This window comes from Perognathus longimembris, chromosome 1, assembly GCF_023159225.1.
Source record: "Perognathus longimembris pacificus isolate PPM17 chromosome 1, ASM2315922v1, whole genome shotgun sequence".
NCBI lineage: Eukaryota > Metazoa > Chordata > Mammalia > Rodentia > Heteromyidae > Perognathus > Perognathus longimembris.
Window position 1 is genome coordinate 27,531,918 of NC_063161.1, and position 19,497 is coordinate 27,551,414.

At 35.4% G+C, this 19,497-nt stretch overlaps 1 protein-coding gene across 2 annotated transcripts in view; it reads right to left on the reverse strand.

Moving 5' to 3' along the window:
• Tmtc2 (transmembrane O-mannosyltransferase targeting cadherins 2) overlaps positions 1–19,497 on the reverse strand; it is a 336,895-nt gene that overhangs the window by 155,302 nt on the left and 162,096 nt on the right. For both annotated transcript variants that reach the window (XM_048358667.1, XM_048358672.1), the window contains exon 3: positions 7,501–8,329. In XM_048358667.1, the coding sequence (XP_048214624.1) occupies positions 7,501–8,329 (829 nt within the window). The remainder of the gene's footprint in view (positions 1–7,500; positions 8,330–19,497) is intronic.

Sequence of the window (19,497 nt, forward strand, 5' to 3'; positions counted from 1 at the left end):
CAGTGTGCTTTTTGCTGGCCTTTATGGAGGTGGATTTTCATGAACTTACTGACACATCTGGCTTCAAGCAATGATTCTCCATATCTCATCCTCCTAGCCATCAGCATGCAACATATATATTTCCTTTTTTTTTCTATGCAATACTGGTATGATGGAAGCTTTGTTTAACTTTCTACCATTGGTCCCTCAATAAGCCCACTCAGTTCCTATACGAAAGCTTTTATCTAGCAAGTTTCTTTTGGTAGAAGAAAATATGTGTGTGCATGCATGTGTATGTGCGTGCCGGTCTGTGTGTGTGTGTGTGTGTGTGTGTGTGTATGTATGAGTGTGTATATTATGATGGGCTTGGATCTTGAACGCAGGGCCTGGGAGCTGTCCCTGAGCTTCAGTGCTCAAGATTAGCACTTTACCACTTCAGCCACAGCTCTACTTCCAGCTTTTTGCTGGTTAATTGGAGATGAGATTATCTTGGACATCCCAACCTAGGCTGGCTTTGAAATCATCAGATTTCAGCCTCCTGAGCCGATAGAATTACAAAAGTAAGCTACCAGCACTGGCTTGAAAATCTGTGTTTTAACAGCTTGTTATTTTGACCAGTTGCTCTTATAATAATATAATAGTTTCCCTTCCTGACTTAATTGGTAAATTTTATGTTTCATAAAATTCTGAAATCCTTTTAAGAAATTTTCCTCATTCCTTGGAAGTACCATGACAAATTGCTGGAGAAACATAATAATATGCATTACATAATTGCAAAGCTCACTGGTTAATTACAATTCACCAGCGTTAAAGACAACCCTGAGAATTGAGATCATAAAGTCCACAATTAAAATGTCAGCTTTCACAAGGGGTTTAGGGGCTTAGATTTGAGTTAAATTTTGAGTTGTTTCCCAAACAAAATATTCTGTCAACATACAGAAAAAATGTAAAATTAAAATATATCTACTGGTTTTGCAGTATTCTAGGAAGATTAATTGCGAAAAAATCATACAGCTGAAAGAATTGATTATGTCTCTTCCTTTTTCTATGTTTATTCATGTAAAATCTTGCCACTTGCTTGGGAAAGGAGTAAACGTAGAGCACATGAGTGAGTTTCAAGTACCTGCACCATTAGACACCTATCTCTAACATCTACAATTCACAGAATTACATTACAAACAGATACTAAGAATACAAAGGCAGCTCCCAAGCCCTGAGATCAAGATGTGTGTGTGTGTGTGTGTATGTACATACATACATAACACACACATATATGCTTGTGAAATGTTCCTCAGAGTCAAATAAGCCTGCTACTTCTTTATCAAATATCCTTCATTTCAACAATTGCTTTTATAAAGGCAATCAGGATAGACATTGATTTTTATTTTATTTTTCTGTAATTTGGGTCCTTGGACACTTTCCCTAAGCTTTTTTTTGCACAGGGCAATTGCTCTTGAGCCGCAGCTCCACATTTGGCTTTTTTATGGTTAGTTGGAGATAAGAGTCTCCGGAACTTCCCTGCTCAGACTGACTTTGAACCACCTTCCTCATGTCTCAGCCTCCTGAGTAGTTAGGATTACAGGCATGAGCCACCCATAACCACCCATAAATTTTCTTTTGATGCCCTAGGCTTTCCAGAAGTATAGAAAACAAATAAAAATCCCATGTGTTTATAGTAAAAAAAAAAAAAACCCACTGGCTTTTAATCATTGCTGAATATTCTCTAAAGCAAACACATATGGAGAACTGATTTAACTTTAAATATCTAGATTTAAATATTTTGAATGATTTTTGGCATACCAGATACTCTGCTATACGTGTGTGTGTGCGCGCCATCTTTTGTTTACTCATCTATCAATACTGACTTTGTTAGTGTGTAACTATAACTTTAATTAATAAGGAAGTGTGTTAGTAGTTTTGAGGAAGAGAGGAGATAGGATTGAGGTACTGGCAGATCATCCAGGTGAAAAGCTCCTCAGCAATATGCGGTTACGTTAAATGTAACTTAGAAAGTCAATGAAAAGCTTACTGAAAAGATCAAGACCCTTATTCCACCCATTATATACCAGGCAATGCTCTAGATACTATAGAAGGGAAGTTAAAAACAGGATCTGGAGGAGGCCAAAGCACAGGAGAGTGAGAGTAAGCAATAGGACAAGAAGCAGAAGTGAGAGAGATCAGAAAGAGAGAGAGAGAGAGAGAGACAGACAGACAGACAGACAGACAGAGAGACACAGAGAGACAGAGAGAGAGAGAAAAAATTATGCAGTGAATTCTCCATAGGCACAGGAGCTAAGATCAGTAGTGTGGAATGCAACAAGGAGATTAGGATACAAGGGGATTTAGGTGAGTCCAGAGACCAAGAAAGAAGACATGATGCATTGAATTGCTTTGTAATGGATAGAGAAATGCTTTTTCCAAGCAAATATTAGTTAAAATGACTTACAAAATGTGTTGTTCTGCAAGGATGGGGAGATTTTCAAAAAACAATGTGCCTTGTTAACTTGGGCAGTCATTATAGAAAATTTCCTCTTAGCTAAGCACAAAAATGCAAAGAGTCATTGTGAAATCAGCAAACTACAGTAATCAACTATGTCTAGTATTTTCCTGACATTATCAACCACATAATGAGACAGGACTTGTGGTTTACACAGTCTAAATCAGCTCTCATTTCTCCAGAGTCCAGATTTAAATCATAAATTAGCAGCACAGTCACTAAGACAGGCTGTACCATCATCATTTGCATCCAATCAGTTAATGACTGGCAGCTGTCTGCAGGACCCATTACTGAAGGTGGTGGTTATAAACTATAATGCTTCATGAGACTTAAAATCATATGGTGTTAAAACACATGGAAGACTGAAGTGTTCCAAAACTTGCAAAGGCTTTCAAAGACAGAAATAAAACTATCACCCATCTCAATCTTCTGAAGGACTGGCTTTAAACCATTTCCAAATTTTTGCTAGCTCAACACAACAGATTAAGAAAAATCTGCCTTAGGGAAGAGCATTTCCATTCTCTTCATGGCTAAGGAAGTAAATGGAATTAGAATTATTATTAGTTTTTTGTAAGTAGAAGAGGAAAAAGGAAACTTGTTTCAAAAGACCTTTGCTTCTAGCAGAACAGAGGCATGTGTTACTGACAGTAGTCCTGTCATTGACAGTCGACCCAAAAGTACCTGCATTCCTAATTCTACCACTCTTGTTTGCTTAATACCAGGTACAAAGCCTAATATTTCACTTTATCCCTACCTCATGGATGTACATTTGACCTCTAAAACATTAAAACTTCTTTAGGAGAAGGACAATAACCATACCCTTACCATTGAATGTTTCCTTTACTGAGTGAACACACTGTCCCTACCAGGCACTGTCTCTAATGTAGACATGGTATGTGTTAATACAAAAATCCTTACCTTCTTGTATCCTACGTTCTCAAACAAGGGTCAATGCATGAAGACATAAACTCACTGATACCAAAACTGTAGTATGTCAAATAGTGTCAAGTACCAGTTGGAAAGAAAGATGGAAGAAAATAGAAAATGCTGGATGAGGCAGAGGGATAGCTGTAAATTTTGCAAGGTATACAATGTTACATGACACATCTTACTAATAATGTGATCTGGGAGTGCAAAAGCTAAAGAAGGTAAGATAGAGAGCATAGCAGGAATGACTGGGGAAAGCCTAGGGCAAAAGCCCAAGAAAAGCTTAACTGGCCAAAAAAAAAAAGGGGGTGGGGCATATCAAAGGCTAGAGTAGCTCAAATAATAGATTGTCTGCTTGGAAAGTACAAAGCCCTGAGCTCAGACCCTAGTACGACTAAATAGTTACACTTAAAAGAACAGAGGTTAAAGATGGAATCTAAAAGAGAAAAGCTGAAAAGGCTGCTAGATGTATAGGATCTTGTCCATGCTTCTATGGCTTTTTTTTTTTTTGGAAAGAAATGAGAAGCCACATTGGAATGCTACACATGATCTGATGTATATTTCTATGCATCAGGGTCACTAGGGCAACTGATTAACCGTAAACTCAAAGAGTCTAACAAGGGAATCAGGGTGTCAGCTCAGACATTAAGTAACTGGAGTCATCATTAGAGGAGAAAACACTAATGAATGAAAATGAATACAGGAAACATTCAACAATCATCACCCAGAAATCTGCAGACTACCTCCAGAACTATAGGAGAGGCAAACTCTCCTGATGCAGCAACTGCTGGTGATAGAAACTGTTAGGAAAGACACTCTAGCAAAGGGAAGGAGAAGAATAAGACTTATGAAATATACATTGAGCACTCTCCATCCAAAGGCATGCTTTTTAGGAGAAAAGCCTTACAATAGCTTTTCCAGACTGGGGGAGGAAGGGGACATACTCCTTCCACTCCAGCCACTGCAAGCCTTCCTCTCCACTGGAAATGGAAAAAAGAAAGCCAAGGAACACTTGTGAAGGTCACAGACCAAAGAAGCTGAGATTTAACTGTTAGGTAATAGAAGACCAATGGCCAAACCTACAAGATCTCTGTACAAAAGTAGTGAGTTATAGCTGAAAGATGCAAATTGTAAGCTCAGAATCCTTAGACTATAAAAACAAGGAACCCAGAGGAACTTGTCACTTCTGGCAGGGAGAACTATAGCAGATATTAAGTACAGTCTAGCTCCCATCCCGATTAATATAAAGCTTACTTTGGAGTGTCAGCTCCTGTTATTAAAAGAATCATGCTTAATGTAAAATTTAAAAAATACAAAACATGGTAAAACACACAAAAAAGGAAGCTGACAGGTAAAGTAAATGTCTTAATGATAAATCAATTGAAAGTTAATGGTGGCTTGAGATACAGAGATAACATCAGAGATGGTAAGAGGTGATTGATTCTAGAGGCATTGTTGAAGACACAGCCGAAAGGAATTACTGATGCAATGGAATAAGGAAAGGAGCAAAGGAAGCATACATAATTCAGAATGTTGTCAATGCTGCTGGGATAATAGAGTTGCTGTCTATTAAGATGGTAAAGGCTACAGGTAAAGCAGTTAACTAGAGCAATTGGGAATGCTAGTTTCAAGGTCTCACTGACTGATGTCTTAAAGAACTTAAATAATTCTAGTCAGCTATGCATCTATCTAACTAATAATATTTTGGAACACCTAAATACTATGCCATTTTTCAAGTGCTCTGGAAAAGACACGGAGGGTCAAAAATTGTTGTTTATGCATGCAATCCCAACTACTGGGGAAATAAAGATAGGATAATGGTAGTTAAGGCCAGACCAAGTAAAAAGTAAGTTGAGGCAGATACCAATGGCTCACATCTATAATCCTTGCTACTCAGGAGGCTGAGATCTCTTAGGATGGAGGTTTGAAGCCAATAGGCAGGAAAGCCCGTGAGACTCATCTGCAGTTAAATACAATCTCTAAAAGATGCAGGAAAACATGTATGGCATTATCTGAAACAACTAAAACAAAGAGGGTTTGGCTCAAATTGTAGAGTGCTTGCCTAGCATTTCAGGACCCTTAGTACAAACTCCATTACTGAAAAAGGAAATCGACAAGGAAATATATAGGGAACCAAAGAAATAGGAAATGCTTAGTAGTCCCTTTGCTATTAGTAGTTTTACAACTGAGTAAATAGATGGGAACAAATGACTGAATATTTTAACCACATCACCAAACTATATGCTCAGTTCTCTATCTATCAGCAATCACAATAGCTATGGCTGAAAAATATCTATGGAGTTTAAAAAAGGTTTTCACACATTTTGGAACAGAGAAGACTGTTTACAACCTGCTCTCTAAGTATCTACCTTCCTCCTTTTTCATGAAAAAAAAATGAGCAAGATGCTTGGCTTCCTAGAATCTAGATAACATTTCCCAGTGTTTCTTGTGGCTTGGTGTGGAGAGTGATCTGTGAGAAAACATGGGGTGTGGAATTCCAGTGATAGGAGTTGGAGAGAATGTGTGTACCCAAAGTTTGCCCTTTGTCCCCCATTTCCTGCCAGCTGAGGTGCTGAGGTGATAATGAGCCCTCTTGGACCTCAGGGACAGGGTGAGATGGCAGGGGAACAAACAAGAGAAAGCATGGCGCCATCTTATCAGCTCTCAGCTGCACATGCTTAGGTTGTTACAACTTCTAGCTTATTTAACTCCTGGCTATCTTAGCCCTTTGGAATAGGAGTGTAGTCTGACATTTAATCAAAAACAAATTTCATTAATATTCAGTGTTTTGTTTTTAATTCCTTATGATATATCTGTTTTTAACAAGTCTATGACAACAGACTAGTTGATAGAAGTATCAACCAAGGAAGAAGAAAAAAAAAATAAAACAGCCGAAAAGTATTCACAAAATGACTGCAACAAATTTCGAGTGTTTCATCACTGAGACTTGAGAACTGCAGAACTACATATTATGCACTAGCTCAACATTAATATTTCTATTTCCCATCAAAATCGGTATAACTAATTAGCAATTTAAGATTGAAACAGTTCATTCTTGGCTTAACAAAACATAGAGTTGTTCATTGAACTCTTGGCTTAATTTATGCTAATCAGACAAAGATGCCAAAGTTGTTTCTAAGTGTCTTGATGTTTGGATACATATCCTGATATATATTGGTAAGCCAAGCCATCTTCACACACTTACAACAATCTTCCACTTGGTATTTGAATCTGAATCAAGAATTACATTAGAAGGACTAGCAAAATCCAAGTTCAAAATGTTATACAAGCAACTATAATGTAAGGAATAAAAATGTGATTCGGGAAGAATAAGTCTATTTGGCATAATTTACTATACTATATTTCTACAGCAAAACTGTATGCTTACTTCTGTTCAATAGTTCTTAGTCTCAATCACTATTTAAATTGTTTAAACCAGAGGAATCCATTTTCAAAGATGTCAGCTATTTGTTTTTGCTTTAAACAAAATTTATTTCTGTGTTGGTTATCAATTTTTGAGAGTTGCTAAAATATTTTTAACTTAAAGCAACAAAATAAGGTTTCACCAATTTTCTCGTTCTATAGTTTAAAGCATATTTCCTTAGGAAATCTTAAATAAGGCTGTGCCAACTCAGCTTGGCAACACACAATATGTAACCTCTGAAGAGCTAATGACGAGTTGTGTCTCTACTCACACACACTGACAACCCTGAGACACCATTCCAAGATGCAGTGGTAGTCTTTCCTTCAGGTGTGGTGGTGTTACCTCAAACAAAGGTTGGAAAACACAGGAACTAGTGGACCCTGAGATAACCTGACTCATTGCATGATGAATGCAAATCTTTTTCCTCTAAATTCTTCTGCTGACAATTCAAAACATACTCAAGACACATTCTAATTCTTCTATAAAAATCATATCAGGAAAATATTTCACAAACAGCAGAACTTCCAGGAATTCCTCTATACAAGTCATAAAAAATAATGAAAGGTATTGGTACTGCATAAAAGGATCTCTTCTTCTGTATGATTAAGAAGCAAAGGTATACAAAGGTGAGAAGTATAAACAGTCCAAGCAAAAGCATAAAAGAAGATATTACCTTTGGCTGGGTTTACTTTTATCCCTGACCTATAGAGCATTTCCTCATTCTGCCAGTCTCCATTCCTGATCGCAGTCTTGAGTCCATAGAAAAGAATTAGTGTAGCTGTAGCATAAAAAATCAAGCTCTTGAGGAACCGCTTTTGGACTTTGACATAAAGGGCTCTGGCACCCACTGTAATCAGGAGGCAGAAGCCCATACTAGGAATATATAACACTCGCTCTGCGATTACAAAGCCGACATAAAAAAACAAGTTTGTGGCAGGAATAAAGGGTATTATCAACAAAGACAAAGACAGAACAACAATGTTTTCAGTAGAAGGGAGTTGGGTTCTTGGTGATACATTATTTTTAATGCCATTTTCTACTTTGGATGCAAAGCTGGGCTTAATCTCTGAGTTTCGGTACTCCACTTCCGAATGGCAGCTGTGTCCATTTGCATTCTGCTTGCCATTTGTCAAAGGATTCTCGTTGCATTCTCTTTCTGAGCTCGGGCTCTTCAAACCATAGTAGGCAAGGAGGAGGAGTCCAGTATAGAAGGCCACAGTGTGTAGGTTTCTCCCATCACAAATTGTTTTGAGAAGAGGCACAGCATCCATTGACCAGTCAAAACTGAGGGTATCTGGGCAGAGCAACAACCAGAAGTTCTTGGTTGGCAAATAGAGGAAGGTGAGTGTGCGAGCCAGCAGGCTATCTGAATCAGCAGCTGGGTTGTCCGAGTTGGAAAAGCTTGGTGGTTTGTTTCCCATCCAGTATAACCGGGCACCCAAGAGGGAGGTCCCCCAAAAAGTTAACAAACTAATGCTGAGGAAAAGAGACAAGTTCTTCCTCTGAAACCAAAAGAGAGGGAGAGAAATAAAGATCATCATCAATATGGTATTAGTTAACATTAAGGGGTGAAATATATTTTTACATGGGCAATGACAAAACTGCATTATGTCGCAAATATATGTCCCCATTCTTTTCCTATCTATTAAGTATGTTTAGGGGGAAAATAACTTGAAAATCACTGTGGAGTGCTTGTTTTTATATAATTTGGAAACTTATCCTTTGCTCTTCTTCCTTTCTAAAATACCAATAGTCAAAGCTTCAAAGCCTGTCTGAGATGCAGTAGGTGCAAAATAACTTCCTTCTTTTGTGTTGTGATTTAAGTTTATAGTTATGAAAAGTCACATAAGAAAATATAGAATATAGTAGGTGACCACTCATATCTAAATGGCAGTAAGGATACTGAGTTTTGTTCATGCTAACCTGAACCTCAATTGTCTTGAATCTCCTTGCAGAATATATAAAATTGGACCTCATTGGCTACCACAACCTGTCATTAACATCAATGGCATCTAATGTTTAATAGCCCTTCTTATGAATCCCATGCAGATGATAATTGTCAAAAACAAAATGGCTTTAATAATGACTTTACAATGATCATCCTCATCTGTGAAAGTGGTAGGTCTGTCTGACCAAATGAAATCATGAAAACTTTCATTATTTTCTTTCTGAGAATAGCTTACACAAACCTTATGCTGCAAAAGTCTTAAATTTCAGCATTTTAGAAAATAAAGATGCAAAACAATATATTAGAAGTTGTAATACCTTGCTAACTCACTAACTCAGGCATATAATTGAGTACTCTTAGATTCTACAATGAAGATTCATACCATTTGGCAAAGATAAAGAAAGGAGACATTATGGATAAAGAAGACTATTCTAAAAAACAAATCCTGAGTTTACAACAAGTTGCCAATTTTGAAGTATGACCAAGACCATTCTAACACATCCTGAGATGGGGTGGCTGAATATGTTGTCAAATTATCTCTTTCAAAAATATTTAAAAAAAAACATTATTATAAGTCTGAGGATAGCTTGGTTCAGAATAAAGTATTAAAAAGGGCTGAGGATGTGAGCTTTGAGGAAGGCCCATGCTTAGCACAAAGGAAGGCTACCTTTGTTTTACTCCCTGGCCACAACAGCAAACAAAACAAAAAAATATGATAAAGATGTGAGTAATGAAAAACTATTCAGAGATAAGTATTATAATTATTGGAGAAGTGAATTAAAATTAAAAACACAAGTAAAATAATCACATTATGGTGATAACTCCATAGTGCTTTATATCTTAAAATATTTTATAGTACTTTCTGTTTAAATTGATAAAAATAACTAAGATCAATGACACAAAAACTTCTTAAATGAGACATCCCCTTACACACATTCTAACTCCATGGTAGTATTTGTAAGTGTAAAATTAATGCACTAGCAGGAAGAACCTGAACTAATAAACAAAGTTGATATTAAAATGATTATAGTAGAAGAGCTTTTATGGTCTGGTGATCTACTATCACTTTTTAACTAATAACTGAAACTTCAAACTTGAAATTTTTAGTTCTCTTTAATGCTTCTCCTAGAAATTAAAAAGTATATATATTACATATAAAAATAGGATCCTAAAAAAAATCTAATCTGTCTGCTAATCTCATTCACTAAACCTGTGAATCTTTTCTTCTCATCTTGTTTAAGACCTTAAAAAGCTTAAATTCTCATTTAGTCCCTATGCTCTGTTCTAGAGTTTAACACATTTTTATTGAGTTGAATAATCCCAAAGTTTGCTTTAACATTACTTTTTAAAATATTTTTATTTTCTTGAGAAGAAATCTCACTGTGTGCTCAGATCACAGTTTAATGTTTTCCAAAACTGAGGTAAAGCCACAGCTTACTGTATCTGCTGCCTGAAGATTCTTGATTCTTGGCTGGTGTGCACAATTACCCAAGACAGGCACTGCTTTCTCAGATAGATAAAATCTGGGTAATCCAAAGAGTTGATACCTTTCTCTAGGAAGCATTAGAAAATTTAATATTTACCGCATAATTAGTCCATTCAATTAATGAAATCTACAATCTATGGTACTGGCATATCTCCTTATCTATCCACACCTGTTAAAAGATTAGTATTCAAAATTTTTTGGAGTTTTACCTTCTATCTAGAAACCTGGGGAGAAAGGAGGGGGGAAAGAAGAGTCAAAATGAATTAAGAAACAGTTGTCCAACATGACATCCCAACTGTCAGCAACTGCCCTCATCCTAGGATGGGAACGAGGTGATACAAATACAGGCACAATTGATCATTATCCTGCACTGTAAAAGTCTAATTCTCAGTATTGCCTCTAAAGTTTCTATGGGACTTCTACTTTCATTTCATAGAACCATGGCATATAGTTTCCTAATTATAAATAAATAAATGAAGTACCATGAAATATAAATAATATTTCTCCCAAGCTCTGGAACAAATTAAATTCTCCATATTACAAATGTCAGGAAAGCTAGGCTGAAAAAGTACTTGAGAATATTATAAGTAGAATTATGATTTGAAATAGTCACATAGAAGACAGAAACTGACATCAGATTTTATAAACATTGTGGGAATAGGAGAAAGCTGCATTTCTTGGACTGAAACTTACCTTGTGAGGTAAGTTTCCTCCTGGCCGCTTAAATCTCTCAATTACGAATCACAAAAGGCAAAGTAATTGAACAGAAAGATTCAAAGTACAGAAATGAAATTTATAGAAAATAACCCAGGGGCTGGGAATATGGCCTAGTGGAAGAGTGCTTGCCTCATATACATGAAGCCCTGGGTTCAATTCCCCAGCACCACATATACAGAAAACGGCCAGAAGTGGCACTGTGGCTCAAGTGGCAGAGTGCTAGCCTTGAGCAAAAAGAAGCCAGGTACAGTGCTCAGGCCTGGAGTCCAAGGCCCAGGACTGGCAAAAAAAAAAAAAAAAAAAAAGAAAGAAAGAAAGAAAGAAAGGAAGGAAAAGAAAATAGCCCAATAAATACTTGACTTTTTATAACAGCAAACTGAACAATTTCATTAGTTCATAAAAATCAAAATTCAAGTATACATTTGCATATATGAAGAAAATATTGAAGTAGATATAAATGTCATTCAAATTATGTTGACATAAGAATCCCACTGTGTGGGGCTGGGAATATGGCTTAGCTGTGGAGTGCTAGCTTAGCAGTAGAGTGCTTGCCTAGCTTGCATGAAGCCCTGGGTTCAATTCCTCAGCACCACATACACAGAAAAAGCTGAAAGTTGTGCTGTGTCTCAAGAGGTAGAGTGCTAGCCTTGAGCAAAAAGAAACCAGGGACAGTACTCAGGCTCTGAGTCCAAGCCCCGCTGTGTTGGAGAAATATTAATTGTACAGTTTTGCTGGAAAATTTGTAGTATACAGTAGAAGTATGTAATAACATTTTATGTCATTAATGATTTGGTAATACATACTTTTATTACACACAATCCTGTAAAATTCTGATAGGTCTATTATGGCATATTGTTATAAAACTAAACAAGCAAAAAGGTTCAACTGCCAAAAATTTCAATAAGGATTACAGAAATAAATCATAATCTGCTATTATGATCAAATCAATGCACAACTAAAAGAAAAACTACATAAAAGGATAGATGTATATTTGAATTCATATATATATATATATATATTTATACAGCCAAAATAAGAATTAAGATAACAAAATCATTATATAACACCATGACTGGTGAAAATTTGTGTTTAATATGTAAATATTATAGAATCATCAGTGCTATTTAGGGAAAAATATGTTTTATAAAAAATGCATTTGCATGCATACAAAGACTATTTCTCCACAAGCCTAGAAATATTTATATCAAGTCTGCAGAGATAAAACTTCTGCAGTAGAAAAATTGGTTCATATATCTAAAAGTTAAAAATGTCTTTAAATCTGCAAATGGCTCTATGAAAATTGACTAACAGGAAATGACATCCATCAAGATATAGTGTATTTATAAATTATTACAAAGCAACTCCTTCATATAATTAATTAAAGATGAAAGAGAGAGGGAAAGAAAGAAAGTAGAGAGGGAAAGGAAGAAAGGGAGGGAGGGGGAAGGAATCAACAAACAGACGGACAGACCGAAATGGGTTAAAATGGTATATCACCTGACTAGAAAGTACAAGGCCCTGGGTTTCAACCTTAGTAATGTAAATAAGTAAGTACATAAAAACACAGAAATGACAGATTTCCATGTAACAATGCTATCTAAAAGAAAAAGAAAAAAAAAAAAAAAAAAAAAAAAAAAAAACCTTGGGGCTGGGAATATGGCCTAGTGGCAAGAGCACTTGCCTCCTACACATGAAGCTCTGGGTTTGATTCCCCAGTACCACATATATGGAAAACGGCCAGAAGGGGCGCTGTGGCTCAGGTTGCAGAGTGCTAGCCTTGATGGGGAAGAAGCCAGGGATGGTGCTCAGGCCCTGAGTCCAAGCCCCAGGACTGGCCAAAAAAACACACACACAAAAAAAACTTAACTTGATAAGAAAATTAAATTAAAAACATATTATGATATAAAATTTCAATTCAATTCAAATGTTAGCTTTTAGAACTGAGTTTCTCCAAGTGACATATTTCAAGTTCCTTACAGGATAGGATAGAGCCTGTTATTTGTAGGGACTCAAACTACAGTTGACCCTCAAGCTTTTAAAACCCATATCCTAACTATCTTTGTCTTGCACATGTTAAGTCCTAGTATGCAAACTCCTCATTCTCTAGGGAGGCTCATAAACAACATGGCACATGATTATGGAGTACTATTTCCTAAATGATAGTTACCATATATGTATAGAAATGTGTGTTTATGGTGTGTCTCTTTATCCCTGAAATGGACATATAAAATGAACAACATTAATTCTACAAGAACATTTTCCTCACTATAACTTTATCATAAAAGAATCTGAAATAGAAAAATAATGTCTGCATACTTAGAAAAATATTCATATAAAACACACTTATATTTCATGCTAGTGGGAAGGATCTTTCTCTCTCTCACTATCTCTATTGCTCTCTGTCTCTCTCTCTATACCATATTGATACCATGTTGGGATCTGAACTCAGAATCTTGCCCTTGCAAGTTTTTATGACTACCTCTTTATGTTCTACCTCTTAAGCAATTCCTCTTGTCTAGCTTATTTGCTGCTTATTTTGGAGGTAGAGACCATGGACTTTTCTGCTTGGGTTGGTTTCCACGTTGATCCTCTGGATCAGTAGCTAGGATTACAGGCATGAGCCAATGACGTGACACTATTCATATTTTAATTTATCTATTTGTGCACAAAATGACATGGATTTGCTTTATGAAAGTAGGTCTTTTAAAAATTGAAACCCATTCTTTCTCTTTGGCAAAATCTTCATCATTAACATAAAAAAGGAAGTCAACTTTAGTCCATATTTCTAGTTAAAATATTTTCGAGGGAATTTCTGAACTACCATATACAGAAAAGTATACAATGAAAATTAGTTAAGAATATAGAGTTGGTAACTATGCTTTTGACAGACAAGTGGAATGAAAGAAAATAGCTACAGCTTAATATACAAATAATTTCAAGTATATCACAAAACATCAAAAGCCTACCTACACATCAACTACATGATGAAGAAGAAAGTAATGAGAAGATGTTGCCATGCTAATTAATGTTGATGTCCTAAAGAATCCCTGTGCTATTATTCTCTTCTACGGATGTCCTTAAGACAAAAAATAAAACAAAAGGGAAACAAAATTCACCGAATTTATCTATAGAGATTCCTTCTTTATTATTCAAGAAAAACTGCTATTGATGATGTCAGCTTCAATAGTGTCTTCTGATCTAAGATTCTGGGACATAAATGAAAATGAATAGCAATACTTTAGAATCAATGAAAAAAAGAGTAAATATTCTGCCTCAGAGTATTAAACCCATCATGAGACTCATTTTTGGCAAACTAATGAGAATAAATTACTTAAGCATAAGGCTCATTGAATTCCAAATTAAGCCCTTGGCAATGATCATAGTTGTAAGAGTAAAGTAGATAAAAATCAGCATCTGAAAGTGGGAAGTGAGAGTGAAGGCTAGGTAGACATAACACAAAAACCTAGCACATCAATTCTGAATCCATTATTTATCCTTAAAGTCATAAGCTTTCCTTACATAAGTAACACTGGTTTCTTTAACTTCCCCTCCTTCCTCAAGTACTTTGCATTACTTTACCCAAACATGAGTGTGACAACACAACCTTTTAAACACGGCACAGAAAAGGGATTTGAGGTTAAAAACAGAGGAAATATACACTGTGGAATTTAGTTAACAATATACTGACACCATGTTAATTTCAATAAACATACTCTATTAATACAAGATGTTAGTGCAAGAAAGTAAATGTGATGTATATGGGCAGGACCCTTCTGTTTTATCTTCTGGAATTTTTATGTAAACTTAAAAACAGTTTCAAAATTGAATTCTATTTATGTTTTTTTTAAATGCCTGTTATCATTTAAAATAAAAGCTCTTATAAGCCAAATGAAATTAAATAGATGGGCTTTGTTATATCAATATCTGAAAGCTATTAGCAAAGAAAACCGAACAAATACAAGTTAACATCACTCTTAACATTTAACTGCTATCCAAAAGGAATAAAGTGTATTTTGAGCTCACTGACCACAGTGTAGTATTGCTGTATAAGATGATACATTGATTTCAGATTCTGTCTGGCTATGTCTGACCCCCTCTGCATTTGTACTGTATTTTAAAACTCAAGTGGGAAGCAAGTGTCAGAGTAAAGACCTTCCTAAACCCATTGCTATGGTGTTTTCGTTGGCATGGTGACTCATTCTTCCTCATTAAGCTAGCATGGGGAAATCATGCAGTTAGTAATTTCTTGCGTACCCATGGCAAGGCCCTTCTGGAGCTAACTATTTGCAACTCAAGTACCCAAAGAGTTCAATTAGTGGAACTGCAAGGGGTGCACCATAACCCCTAGCCTATTACACTAAAAGCAAGCCCCTGAATGCCAGCCTCCAAAGTAATCTTGTTTAGTTTAAAATAAGAGATTGAACACTTCCCACCAGGCAGAGCACTATGGTCAAATCAGGTTAGTCATACAACAATTAAGCCTTTATGAAGGAAATATATGAAAAAATATTCTTTTTGTCCTAACAACAGTGATTTTTTTAAAATAGCTTTAAAAGTAGACACCTCTCTTTGGTTGACTAGCAAAACATTTTTGGTTTAAATTAAACTCCTTTTTCAAGGATTTTAATAATCCACCTAATAGGGAGAAAACTAAAAATCAAAGAGCTCATAATTAACTAAATACGAAGAGGAACTTTTTTCTTTCTATCTCTTCTCAACTGGACGACTGCCTTGCAAGTGCATTTCCTGGGCCAATAGATTAAACTGCAACATTCTTTTTAACTCTGTGTGGCTTTAGTGCTACAAGCCAGCCATTATGAGATGCGTTCCAGTCTCATTAATGAGTTGAGCATGTGAGTCCAGCATTTTGGAAACATAAAGAGACAAATTATAATGAGCCTTCACTCAGTAGGGAGGCTAAGATACAGCCTTTTTCTCTCAAAGATACAATAATAGACAGCTTCTTAATGAGTGTGAGAGTTTTCCTATGAAAATACAAAAGATACCAATATGCAAAAGAAGATTTATTGAATACAAATACAAGTTAATATGCATGTCTCTCTACCCATATTCACGGAAACAATTTCAATGTTTAATGTTTTTAGGTGGAAATAAGCTATAATTCTATATTTATACTTTGGTCTTATGTTAAAAGTAAACATCAAATACAACACTAAAATTGTTCAAATGACTACTTAGTGTAATTTTACACATAAAATTACATCTCTTCATCTATACATGTCTCATAAAAAACACTGATGTTATTCTAAAGACACTACACTACTTTATAAAACAAAACAACTTTTCCTGTTTGGGTAAAGGAGGCAGAGAAATTGTACTTCTTGAAAGAAAAATATTTTGCATAAGAAAGCATCTATTTTATCCTTCTTAAATTGATATCATGTGGTTTCAACTAGTCAAAATTCCTACCATACCATCTGTAGTACATCATCACTACTGGTCATTGAGCCCTGATTCAAAGAGAACTGAATTCTCACAAGGCCTGCTGGGTCGGAAGAACATTGTGGGTTACCTGAGCAAAGAGTGGCATCATCACCTGTGACTTACCAATAACCACCCTCATGTAAAGGAAAACCAGAGAGATGGCCACGCCACAGCAAAATAGTGAAATGACTTTGCTTCCAGAAGAAGCTAATGCAAAAAAATTAACTTTACTTCTCCTTTCTTATTTGAACTACTTGGCTTTCTCTTCTCAATATTGGAAAACAAGTAAGAAGTAGCAAAGTAGTAACATCTAAGGTATCCTGAGGCTAGTCATTTTAAAATGTTGTAAAAACAAAAACAGAGTCTGGATATGGGTGAAATAACAACAGAAAAATAACAGTAAAAGAGAGTTGAGATTTTGGTGAAGAGTCCTATTTGAGCCTCTATCTGATTATTCTGAAGATGAATTTCTTTGGGAAGAGTAAGACAGTAGTCCTAGAGGACATAAATAAATGGGATATTTCCAGAAGCATAAATATGTGTGCCATCAACTATGTATTTCTTCCACGTCTACATTTATTCACTAGAATTCATCATCAAAATAGTGAATTACAAATTATACTTATACATAAAATTTGGGTTGTTTATTACTAAAAATGATTATTAGCTGCCAAAGGAGCTATGAGGACAGATGCTTAGGAACAAATATAAACAGTAGAAGGTTTTTAGTTCGGTTTCCACTCAGCTTCTCTGTATCTGTACTCTCTCCAGGACCAACTTAGCAATATGAACAGTTTGATGTCTGTTGGTGATGATTACCAATCTAAATCAATAAAAATCTTCAGCTAAATATAGTCTACCAAATTTGTGCCATTCATTCTTTCAATGTGAAACTTGAAATTAAATTTCCGTCACATTCTAAGGCCATATATGGAAATTAGGATATGAGGAAATTCATGGGAAAATTTAGAAAAAAGTAAAGGAGACGTTAAAACTGTGAAACTCAAAATCATGGCAGTGTTATCTTTCATTTTAGACTTAACTTTGGTCTTACTTCAACTAACTTCTTTTAAGTAGGTATGTACTAAATACCTATTTTGAGGACCATTAAAATTCTCACCATTAGACTTCCTCTTTAAACATGCATAGCCATTGTCTGGATAGCCCTATCATTAAAGTGCTAGATTTCAAATTATTTCAGATTAAGTTAAAGTATATTGCTTTCTTCACTAAGAAAATTTTGCATTATCAATAAAAATCTTAGACTTACATTTACTGCATAAATCTCTAATGAGTCTTCCAAACACATTTGGATAATTCTTCAGCCTGACACAGTTGAAATTAGCACTAATCATTGCCATACCCTAATTATGTAAAATTAAATAAATTGAACTTACACATGCAACCATTTTGCAATTCGCCCTGCACCCACTTCTCCTTTCAAGTTAACCCATAAGATTAGACAACTTGTTTTAACAGATTATTATCTTTGGACTAAGTCCAGAAAGTATTTGTCTAATGGGAATTCTGTCTACTTTAACAGTTGTGGTTGAATGGACTCTCTCTGACTGAACTGTCAGTCATTTCTTGACTGGCTCAAGGCCCTTACACCCCTGCTGAGAGACAAGCAAGAAGTTTTGGCCAGGTGTTTGATTGACACTCAATAGGTTTAGATGAAGCCAAAGGGAAGGGAAAGTTGGAGGAATTGGTAAAAATTCTGAGTGGATCCTCTGGCCTCTTGCTCCTTAGTTAATCATGGCTTTCTTCGAGTGTATTCCTGTCCCTGTCTTCTTATTAGGCACTTTGTGTACAATACCAAAAAAAACAACAATATTCAAGCAACTTGTGTTATAAGCAAGTCAAAAAAGAATAAAGCCAAAAGTTTACAAAAAAACACGGGAATTAGGTTATAAATTTTAATTATGAGAAAGCAACAATAACAACAACAAAAAGCAAGATATGTGAATTTTTAATTAGCCCCTTAACTCAAACATTAGTTTTTTTTAGCAACTTCAGGAAATGCTACTCTTGAATCACATTCCATCATAACTACCAAACAAACCACATCACTAGAATTCATGTAAGGACATTTTTTTAACTAAATCTTTTTTGTTTTTAATTTTTTTTTACTATATCCTATTATATCCACATAACCCATTCCTTCAACACCTGAAACAAATGCAGATCATCCAAGGAATATAATAAAGGAAACACAAATTAAGCTCTACTGTATTTTCCTATGAGAAACCAGATATTATGAGGAAAGGGAGAATTGGGTGAAATTAGTTAATGAACTCAAACACCAGTTAAGATATTTTATATCTCTCAGATAAGGTCCTGGCATCAAATGAAGAAAGCATGCCTAGAAAACCATATTTTTGTCACTGTACTTCATTGTAGGAGATACAGGTAATTATTACAAGTAGCAGCACTAATTATGAATGTTTATTAATGTATAGTGTCTTTATATGCACTGTCTCAAGTAGCTTTTTTACAAATTATGTAATATCTGTCAACTTTGTGAGTCAGTATTTTTACAAAAAAGGCAGAGAGAATTTGGAAAAGTTAAATATATTTCACTTCTAATCACAAACCTAATCAGAATGAGTGCTCAAAACAATGTACTTCAATTTTAAGCCCAGAGCTCTCTGCCCTTAACCACCCAAACCTATCAGTACACACTTCATGATCATCATCTCTAGTTCCTCACCAGCTCTGAGCTTCTCAAGCTCTGCTCAGCCTCTTTGATACCAAAGTGATAACTGACACAAAAGGCCAGCAACTCCTCAGGAGAAGCTCATAAGGAGAGAGAGTGGCAAATGCTAGCTCAGAAAATAAAGATCAGCCATTTGTACATTTGTAAAATCAATAATATTGGAAACATGTCCTCAATATTCATTTTGCAATACTGATGTCCACGTGATTTCATGTACTTGCCAAGGACACAGAACTATTCATTCATGATTAGAGCTAGAAATTCCATCTTCCTTTTTGTTTATGAAATAGTATATTATTTGCTCATTTGTATTCTTAATTACTACTTTACATCAAGAAAACTATAAGAGTTTTATAAA